Below are 11,511 nucleotides of genomic sequence, written 5' to 3' on the forward strand. Positions count from 1 at the left end.
AATGTTATTAAGAAGACAAAATACAAGAGATCAAGAGTAAAATAATTAAATTTTGAAGTAGAATTTACAAAGTTTTAAAAACATACAATGTTATGTAACAAAAGCTGAATTTAAAAAGCTATACTTATAAAATGAGCACAATTTTTTATAGAAATATGAACAGAAAATGGAGAAATTAAAACAATAATATTATTAACAAAAACAAAATGCTAACATTTATTGAGTGCTTCCAGGTTCTTTCCAGGTATCTCATTTAAATTCATCACAACCCTATAAGATAACCCTCTTATGACCTCCCTTTTACTGATTAAGAAACTGAGGCATAGTGAGATTAAGAAAGATGATCAAGGGCCCATATCTCATAAGTAACAAAGTCAAAATTCAACCTCAAGCAAGTCTGTTCAGAGCCAAAGCACATAATCATGAAAGACACAATAAATAGCAGGTTTTGACTTAAAATGCTGGGGACCATACAATGTCATCTGCTAAAACAATCTCTGTTTATGCTTGCTGTCCTGACATGATTATTAATAACTCTCTTTTTCATGCCCAAAGTTGTCCAGTTTAGGTAATATATGTAAAGGTCACCCTACCTTGAAAGTCTCTCCCAGATATCATGATTCTAAAAGTATGAAAAGAAAAATTAGAACTTGATTTAATTAGGTGATGAGGGGCACACTGTAGTGTAAAGAAATGGAATCAACTGGGAATATTTATCTATGTTTTCTCTAGAGTTTCTCATCATTCTAGAGAATAATTAATGGTGCTTTCTGTTAATTGCCTCTTCTTTCCCCACACCCAAAGGAAACATTTAAGAGAATCTTTAGTTGTAAACACCTTTCTTGCAGCAATGGCCATTAGGAGCCATGGCCAAAGGCACAGAGCCTAGGGGAAGCTGAACAGTCATATTTTGATGCTCGTGGCCTCTAATTTCTGAGAGAACATGATACTCATCTGGGGATGAGAGGACACTCCATTGGAAGGCAGCATGGCAGCAGTACCTCCCAGAATTTCACCAAGATACACCTGTCAGGAGCCAAACACCTGCATGAACATCTGGGTGGGTAAAATCAGAATAGGGGCAACTTGGCTTCCATGCTTGAAACACTTTCCTTCTTTCTTCTTTCTCCCGTAACCCTGCTCTCTTATGCACTTGACAAAGACCTCATGCATCCAGGCTCAACATCTGTTTTTGTTTGTTTTTGGAAAACTCATGATCCCTCTTCCCCATTCTCATAGAATAATATTAATTTTAACAGAAACCAAGGTATTGGAGCTGAAAAAAATAATCTCACAGTGTTTCAAACACTAGCCAATGAGTAAAGTGGAATTAGGGGCATGGAGTTTTCCTGATAGCTTATCATCTGGACCATGGAAACTAATATTTTTACCACCAAATAATCCCATTTTCTGTATAAAAATGTGTTTTAGTTAGCAAACTACCTTTAGGATATAGTTATTATTATTCATTATTAGTATAACAACTCCCATTTTTGACAGCCTAGTTGTTACTTTACATATCATAGTTAAATTCTCACAAAAGCCTATGAAGTGATGATGATTATTCCCATAGAGGTGAAGAAATGAAGGCACATAAAGGTGAATTACTTTGCCCCAAATCACAAAGTTGATTAATGGTGACGCCAAATATACTCTACTTTTCAGTAGTTAATTTCTCAAGTTTATTTATCAGAGATAATTAAAACTTTTGCTGAGTCTAAAATAGAGTAGCTAAAGGGAGTTAATGTAATTTTATGCTAAAGCAACTTGATAGTGTTTTTTGTATAAATATATAATTTTAATAACTTTATGAAATATTAAAAATGATCATTTATAGCCATCTTTGCATGCCAAGGGGATATTAATTATTGCAATAGTTGATGCAGAGGGCGATTTACTTTAGCTACAATTTATGTTGGGCTAATGTGACCTTTAGACTCCACCTAATTTTATTTATAATTTAAAATGAATCCTCAAAGCTCTAACAACTTATTCATTAATTTAATTAAATGGTGCAATGCTAATAGTGACCAGGAAAATAAACATGAAAGAGATAAAAAACTGTACGTAAATTGGTAGTATAGCATAATTGTTCAATGCTGGACCCTGGGGTCGGTCTATCTGAGAGGGTTCCTAGCTGTAACACTTATTACTATTGAGATCATGGGAAAGTTCCCTGACTTCCTGTGCTTTATATTAAAATGAGGTTGTTGTGAAGATTAAATAAATATATTAGAAGAATGGCTAGGACAGTAAGTACTGAATAACTGTTACATATTATTATTATTGATGATGTCCTCTAAAAATTATAGTTGATTTATCTTTTTGGTATTCAAAATCCATCAGTATGCAAACAATGTTGATAGATTTAAGCCACTTATCACTCACTAGTTCTGTTTTGCTTATTTTCTTCACTCACTATATATTAATTATGCCTAGTGTTCTATTATTGGAATGCTAAGCATGTGGGAGTCATTTTTATTTTATTTTATTTATTTATTTATTTATTTATTTATTTTTTCACTGTGATTACCTTAAGGTAGTAATTTTTTAAATATTATTATTATACTTTAAGTTCTAGGGTACATGTGCACAACATGCAGGTTTGTTACATATGTATACATGTGCCATGTTGGTTTGCTGCACCCACTAACTCGTCATTTACATTAGGTATTCCTCCTAATGCTATCCCTCCCCCCTCCCCCCACCCCATGACTGGCCCCGGTGTGTGATGTTCCCCACCCTGTGTCCAAGTGTTCTCATTGTTCAATTCCCACCTATGAGTGAGAACATGCAGTGTTTGTTTGTCTGTCCTTGCGATAGTTTCCTCAGAATGATGGTTTCTAGCTTCATCCATGTCACTACAAAGGACATGAACTCATCCTTTTTTATGGCTGCATAGTATTCCATGGTGTATATGTGCCACATTTTCTTAATCCAGTCTATCAGTGATGGACATTTGGGTTGGTTCCAAGTCTTTGCTATTGTGAATAGTGCCACAATAAACATATGTGTGCATGTGTCTTTATAGTAGCATGATTTATAATCCTTTGGGTATATACCCAGTAATGGAATGGCTGGGTCAAATGGTATTTCTAGTTCTAGATCCTTGAGGAATCACCACACTGTCTTCCCCAGTGGTTGAACTAGTTTACACTGCATGTGGGAGTCATTTATATCCTACTGCTCAAGGTCATTGCAAAGGTCTGATTTTTCAAATTCAAAAAATTGCAACCTCAGGCATAAATGGGTTAATGTGAGTAAAATATTTTAATAAAATAATGTATAAAAATCAATAATTATCTAAAACAAAAATAGCTTGTGAGCAGTAGCATTGTTTTACAGTTTTGAAAACATCATAAATGTCTGCTTCATAGAAGGTGGCTGGATTCTTATATTTGTTTCTCTTTTAATCTGTTGCAATAAACAGTTTTGGTTGAGGTAGATGAGGAAATCTGGCCCCATATAGATATGGAATTGGAAAAAGAAGGAGTATTTTAACAGAGTCTGAAAAGAAGGAGTCTTTTCAGAGAGTCATGTATAAATTTCTTTAATACTATACCAAAACTCCACAGATGGTAGTTTCTTAAAGGGTAGTGGTAAAATTGAAGACCGTATCAATGAACTTAGCATACATAGTTACATCGACTAGTCCATCTTACGTTTGAATGGATTTTTTTTACCGAGGCAGAATTTTGATCTTTCAGACCACCTTTGAAAGAGTTTCAGTGGCGTCAAAATAGAGCACCACACTTGGACTCAACTCTCTACTAGCCATTGTATCTATTATTTGAGTTTTTGTTTTATAGAGGATTTCGTTTTCTAGAGAATACACTCAGTATTGGAATTTGAGGGTTATATTGTGTTTACATATTCTTCCATATTAAATGTTACTGAACTGCTTTCCAAAGCAATCATAGTAGTTTGCACTCCCAATAACAGGGGATGAGGATTCCATTTATTTTATGTTCTAGTCAATACTTGATATTGCTCCACTTCTTAATTTTTGTCAAAATGACAAGTGTGAAATTGTATCCACTGTTTTAATTTGCATTTCCATAATTATTCATTAGATTTAACATTATTTACTATTAATAGTGTTCATGAATAGTTTCAAAATAATTAGTTTTCAATTATGATATTTCTCTAATTATCAATTTGCTACTGATTTCTAACTTAATAACACTGTAGTCAGAGAATGTTACCTATATGACCCATTAAACACTTAAATTTAAGTTTTTCACAAACCAAAAGAGTGCTTCAAAATTATGCTAGAAAGATATCCCCTAATGACACCACTTTCATACAATTCTTGCTATGTGCATGACAGATACCATACATAACCTCAGTTAAAACCTGAGACAGGTTTACTATCCCTATTTTACTGATGAAACAACAAGCACAAAGATACTAACACAGTTTGTAGGCAGGAGAACCACAATCCAAAAACAGCAGTATGACATGTAAATCCATGCTCTTAGTCACTGAATTATGCACAGGGATTGTAATTCCATTAGCAATATGCTAAAGTTTCCAAAGCGTCTTTTAAAAAGTCCCTTCCAAATGTTCTTATACTTTCTTTTGTTCTCATAAGAGCCTGATAGGTTAACAATGAAAAGTGTAGTTATCCTCTTTCACATGTGGAAAAATGGATGCACAGAACCATTGTAGTTCTTAAGGGCCAAAGTTAATCAGGGTTATTTCCTTTAACTTGGATCAATATTTCACTTGGTTCTGTGTTCAGTGTGGATACAAGGTAGTTTATTTCAATAGAAATTGGGATAACAACTGACATAGAGATTTATACTACTTTTTCCTACAGATACTAGAATCACCAGTGCAATGACTGGGGAAAGGAACAGTACAAGAATTACAAAGTTCATTCTCTTGGGATTCTCTGAATTTCCAAAGCACACTATTTTCCTCTTTTCAATATTCCTAGGGATCTACCTCTTGACAGTGTCCTGGAACATAAGCCTCATCACCCTTATCAGGATGGACTCCCATCTGCATACACCTATGTACTTTTTCCTTAGTAATCTGTCATTTCTGGACATCTGCTATGTTTCTGCTATAGCCCCCAAGATGCTCTCAGACTTCTTCAAGAAGTATAAATTCATCTCCTTTATGGGGTGCAGTATGCAGTACTTTTTCTTCTCTAGCCTAGGTCTAACTGAGTGCTGTCTTCTGGCAGCCATGGCTTACGATCGATATGCTGCCATTTGTGACCCTCTGCTCTACAGGGCCATCATGTCGCCCACCCTCTGTGTGCAGATGGTGGCAGGATCTTGTATAACTGGATTCTTAGGCTCATTTATCCAACTCTGTGCCTTGCTTCAGCTCCATTTCTGTGGGCCAAATGTCATCAACCATTTCTTCTGTGATCTGCCCCAGCTGCTGATTCTATCCTGTTCTGACACCTTTTTCTTTCAAGTCATGGCCTCTGTTCTCACAGTGATCTTTGGACTCACATCTGTCTTAGTTATCATAATATCTTACGGTTATATCATTGCCACCATTCTGAAGATCACCTCAGCTGAAGGCAGAGCCAAAGCTTTCAACACTTGTGCTTCTCACCTGACAGCAGTGATCCTTTTCTTTGGCTCAGGTATCTTTGTTTATATGTATCCTAATGCTGGTGATTCCCTGAGCCAAAACAAGTTGGCATCAGTCTTATACACAGTTATAATCCCCATGTTAAATCCAGTGATCTACAGTCTGAGGAACAAGGAAATCAAAGATGCCCTAAACAGATGGAAGAAGAGAATCTTCTCCTGGTGTTATGGAATGAAATAATGGAATTTATTTCAGATGTATAAACAGTGTAGGAAGAACAACAACTAAACATTTATTTTCAACTCTCCTGATTGTTGGCAGAATTGCAGTTGCTCCTTTTATAAACCCAGGGCTGGCACAAAATAAGGCAAATGCATAAAAGATATCTTCAAATTTAATAGCCATTCTTTATCAGTTGTAATCTAATAAATCAATAGGCCAGGCAAACCACAAGTATTTTTTGTAGCTAGTTGTGGCAATGGGACAGTTCACCTTGAATATTTAATTTCTATCTAACATAGCACTATCTTAAGAACCAGAGATGCTATTACTGGTCAGGGCTTCCAGGAGACTAGCAAGCTTTCTCATAGCATCTTATTTTAGGTAGAAGAGGGATTACTGTTAATACAGAGAGATCCTTTTAAAAATAATTTCCCAATTAAGTTAAAACTCACATTTAACCTATTCTTTCACATCTGGAAATTTTGGATTAATTTCTTCATTTATGCATTTGTCTAAAGCCAAATATTCATATCAGGTAAAAGGCTTGCTAAAGCCACACAGATAGAAATTTGTTGTAATAGGAATGCTTAACATTCTATAAGGAATGCTTAACTTAGTCTGCTAAGTTAAGATTTGGTTGACCAGTTAGCTAGCTAGGTATTCCTAGACAATTCCTTGTATGCTATTGCTATAGTGTCTTTGTTTTTCCATCTTATCTCTACCATGTAACCAGAAAAGAGAATCAGAAACTGGTCCCCTGTTGGTGAGGTAATCTAGTTCCTGATTTTGGCATTTCCAGCTGTCTTACTGTTAACATTTTTGGCTTGTTTAATAGGTCAAGTCCCTATTAGAAAGTTGTTTTTCCAATAATTAACAAATAGGAAGTGGTTGGTAAAATTATCTATAAAGAACGGAACCTCTGGAACCATAAGAAAGTCTGAATTTGGCTGTTTCCCTTATAAGTTACTACAAGATACAGAGGAATACTAGAGAATTGAGACTTAAAATACCAAACAAGGAAAGGAAGCTGAGGCAGAAAGCACACTTCTGTTGTTTAATCTTCTGGTAGGATTTACTTCCATCATCTTAGTCCTGAAATCATTGAAATTTTCAAGAGATTATTTCCAGTAAAAGGCATTTTGTATATCCCCCCACCTCCCTCTGTATTCAGAAGGGAAAATTTCAAATCCCCATGAGTGTTCAGTTGGTAAAAAACTTACAACAAACCTTTTAGATAACTGTAGGCACTACAATGTGAGAAGTTCTGCTTCTAATAAATACTCCATATCCCTGGGGGTAGAATCCAGTTTCAGGGAGCTTGGAGATGAAAGGGAAAGTTATTTTGGAAGACAACTGATTTACAGCTATCAGATAGGATTTTGTCAAGAGAAGTTTGAGATGGGGTTGCAGGCCTAGGTTTCATGTAAAGTTTTTTGTTGTTTTTGTTTTTTGTTTTGTTTTTAACTAACTCTTGTTAGTGACCCCATTCAGACCTCTCTTGGCTTTAGTTTAAAACAAAGGATATTAGCTGATGACTATACTGAGATTGAGAGAGAAGTAACTTCCTAAGTTCCATTCATTTCATTTGGCTGGGTGTTTAATGCTTTTATGGTAACTGATTATTAGAATCTCTGAAGAGAAATACTACTTGGAGTTGATATCACAACCAGCAGAAATGCTTTATTATGTAAAATTCAAAATCTCCTTAATTACGAAAAATATGATCTTCAGAAAAGAATGATGTAGCCTTTGAGTCAGAAAGCCCTATCTCTACAGAAGACCAGAATACTTTTTATTTTGATATTCAAATCATCTCTAGGATATGGGTGTATATGATGCATATCCCTGTGCAGAAATTTCTTATGAACAATAAAGATTCAGAGATTAACTGGTCATAACAGAAGCTCACAAATTAAAGACAAATTCTTGGACAATATCATATATTTCTCTTTTTGTCACTACTTGTGATTAACATTTTTGTATTGGTGATGTATTTTTAAAACCAAAAATGTACTTTATGTGGTGTACTATGGGAAAATTGTCTGCATGTTTTAATTATATTCTATAATATTTATCAGTCTCTAGGCTGCTGCAGAAGCTTAGCACCATGGCTGGGAATGAAAGGCCTTGGGACATGAAACAGTAAATTCTGTGTTTTAAGAAGTTGCATTTTCCTTGCTGTGTTAGTAGAAGAGGATAGGGTTTAGTAGGTTCTAGGACTCTGGGCATAGGCTAAACACTCCTGACTCAGCACTGATTGCTGATTGGCAGTTCTGTTTATCACTATGTATCTCAATTAATTTATACTCAAAATTTGGAAAATGATTTTATATATGCCTATATCACATTTTGTATAAGTGCTCTAATAGTTTATTTTTGGCACATGAAGGTGGAAAAGTGAAGATAATAGTGGAGCTTTCAACAGGTCCCTAAGTTTTCTAAGTTGAGCCACATCCAGGGAAGTAGATCAATGGATGGCTATACCTATGCAAAGGATGTTTGAGGAGGATTAGTACCTGGTACACAGGGAATCAGTATGCCTATTTTTATCTGAGGACATGATCACTATGCCCACTGTAAAAACAAGATCTGACTTATTTTATGAGATGTGCTTTCTACAAGAAACTCACTTCACATATAGACTGAAAATGAAGGGATGGAAAAAGATAGTTCATACAAATGGAAAACAAAAAAGAGCAGGAGTAGCTATACTTATATCATATAAAATAGATTTTAAGACAAAACCTGTAAAAAAAAAAAAAACAAAGAAGGTCACTATATAATGATAGAGGGGTCAATTCAGCAGGAGGACGTAACAATTGTAAATGTATACGCACCCAGTGCTGAAGCACTCAAATATCTAAAGCAAATATTATTAGAGCTAAATAGAGAGACAGACCCCAGTGCAGTAATAGTTGGGAGTTCAACACCCCACTTTCACCATGGTACAGATTGTCTAGACTACAAATCAAGAAAGAAAAATCTGACTAAATTTGCACTATAGACCAAATTGACCTAATAGATATTTTGGAACATTTCAGCCAACAGCTTCAGAATACACATTCTTCTTAAGAGGATGTAAAACATTCTTCAGTATAGACAATACTTAGGCCACAAAATGAGTCTCAAAAAATTTAACAACATTGAAATAGCATCTGGTGTCTTTTTTGACCACAAAGGAATAAAACTAGAAATCAATAAAAGAAATTTTGAAAACTATAAAATACACAGAAATTAAACAGTCTGCTCATGAATGACCATTGAGTCAATAAAAAAGAAGTAAATTTAAAAATGTATTGAAACAAATGAAAATGGAAACACAACGTACAAAATCTACAGGACATAGCAAAAGCAGTATGAAGAGGGAAGTTTATACCAATCAACATCCACATTAAAATAGTAAAAGACTTTGAATCAATAATCTAAGCAAGAGTAAAATGAACCCAAAGTTAGTAGAAGAAAATAAGTCATAAAGATCAGAGGAGAAATAATTAATTGAAACTAGGAAAACAGTACAAAATGTAAAAGGAAAACTTTGTGTTTTAAAAGATAAACTAAATTGACAAAACTTTCCAGACTAAGAAAAAAGTGAGAAGACACAAATAAGTAAAATCAGAGATGAAAACGGAGGTATTATAAATGATATCACAGAAATTTAAAGGCTCATTAGAGACTATTATCAGCAACTATGTGCCAGTGAATTGGAAAACCTAGAAGAGACAGATCAATTTCTAGACTCATACAAACTACTAAGATTGAACGAAGAAGAAATAGAGAACCTCAGTAGACCAATAACAAGTAATGAGATAGAAGGAGTAATAAAAAGTCTCCCATCAAAGGAAAGACCAGAATCCGATGGCTCGCATTTTCTTTGCTATGTTAGTAGAAGAGGATGGAGTTTAGTAGCTTCTATTCATTGTTAAATTCCACCAAACACTTAAAAAAGAAGTAATACCAATCCTACCCAAACTATTCAAAAAAATCAAACACGAGGGAATACTTCCAAATTCATTCTATAAGGCTAGGATAATCCTGATACCAAAACAAGACAAAGACACAACACAAAAAGAAAACTCTATGCCAATATCACTGATGAACATAGATGGAAAAATTCTCAACAAAATACTAGCACATCAAATTCAACAACACATTAAAAAGATACTTTATCATGATCAAGAGGATTCATCCCAGGGATACAAGTATGGTTTAACATATGCAAATCAATAAATGTGATACATCACATAAGCCAAATAAAGGACAAAAAACATATGATAATTTCAATAGACAGTGAAAAATCATTCCATAAAATTCAACATCCCTTCATGATAAAAGCTCTCAACAAACTAGGTATAGAAGGAACCTACTTCAACATAATAAGGGCCATATACAACAAACTCATAGCTAGTATCATACCAAATAAGAAAAAAATGAAAACCTTTCCTCTAAGATGCGGAACAAGAAGAGAATGCCCACTTTCACCACTTTTATTCAACATAGTACTGAAAGATCTAGCCAGAGCAATTAAACAAGACAAACAAAAGGCATAAAAATTGTAAACAAAGAAGTCAAATTATTCCTGTTTGTAGATATATAATATTATATTTAGAAAAACCTAAAGACTCCACCAAAAGCTATTGAAACTGATAAATTTAGTAAAATTGCAGGATACATAATCAACATACAAAAATTAGTAGCATTTTTGTATGCCAACACTGAAAAATCTGAAAAGAAACCAAGAAAGCAATCCCATTTATAATAGCTATGAATAAAATAAAATACCTGTAAATAAATTTAACTGAAGAAGTGAAAGATCTCTACAATGAAAAATATAAAACACTGATGAAAAAAATTGAAGGAGGACTCAAATAATGGAAAGGTAACCTATGTTCATGGATTGGAAGAATCAATATTGTTAAAATGTCAATACTACCCAAAACTATCTACAGATTCCATGCAAACCCTATCAAATTACCAATAACATTCTTCACAGAAATAGAAAAAACAATACTAAAATGTATATGGAACCACAAAGTACCCAGAATAGTCAAACTGATCCTAATCAAGAAAAACAAAATTGGAGGCATCGCATTACCTGACTCAAATTATACTACAAAACTATAGTACCAAAACAGCATGGCACTGGCATAGCAACAAACATATAGACCAATGGAACAGAATAAAAAACCCAGAGATAAATACACACATTTACAGTAAATTTATTTTTGACAAAGTCACCAAGAACATACATTGGGGAAAGAACTATCTCTTCAATAAATGACGCTGGGAAAACTAGACATCTATATTCAGAATAATGAAACTATACCCCTCTCTTACCATATCCAATAATCAAATCAAAATGGATTAAAGACTTAAGCATAAGATCTGAAACTATAAACTACTAGAAGAAAATATTGAAAAAATGCTTTAGGACTGGTTTGAACAAAGATTTTTTTTAGTAAGACCTCAAGAGCATAGGCAACCAAAGCAAAAAATGGGCAAATGCAATATCTTTAAGCTGGAAACCTTCTGCACAGAAAAGTAAACAATCCATAAAGTGAAGAGACAACCTCTTGAATGGTATAAAAATTTGCAAACTATTTGAAGAGAAAATCTCTTACAACTAAGAGTGCCACATATCATGTGTAGAATTAATAAAACCAGTTTAAAGTAGATTCAAATATTAAATAAAGTCTAATTGTTCTGTAAGACTCTTAAGCAATATTTTATTTTTTA

The 11,511-nt window shown here is 33.9% G+C and overlaps 1 protein-coding gene across 1 annotated transcript; it reads left to right on the forward strand.

Annotated features, from left to right (window-relative positions):
• The first annotated feature begins 4,842 nt into the window (after nt 1-4,842).
• On the forward strand, nt 4,843-5,796 carry LOC129008582 (olfactory receptor 5AN6-like). Its single transcript, XM_054440982.2, has one exon. The coding sequence runs from the start codon at nt 4,843-4,845 to the stop codon at nt 5,794-5,796; it is 954 nt and encodes a 317-aa protein (XP_054296957.2).
• Nucleotides 5,797-11,511: the final 5,715 nt, after the last annotated feature.

The sequence above is a fragment of the Pongo pygmaeus genome, chromosome 9 (genome assembly GCF_028885625.2).
Source record: "Pongo pygmaeus isolate AG05252 chromosome 9, NHGRI_mPonPyg2-v2.0_pri, whole genome shotgun sequence".
Lineage (NCBI taxonomy): Eukaryota > Metazoa > Chordata > Mammalia > Primates > Hominidae > Pongo > Pongo pygmaeus.

Bases quoted from the DNA above. Each gene is read 5' to 3' on its own strand.
- LOC129008582 (XM_054440982.2), top strand. From the start codon at position 4,843: ATGACTGGGGAAAGGAACAGTACAAGAATTACAAAGTTCATTCTCTTG.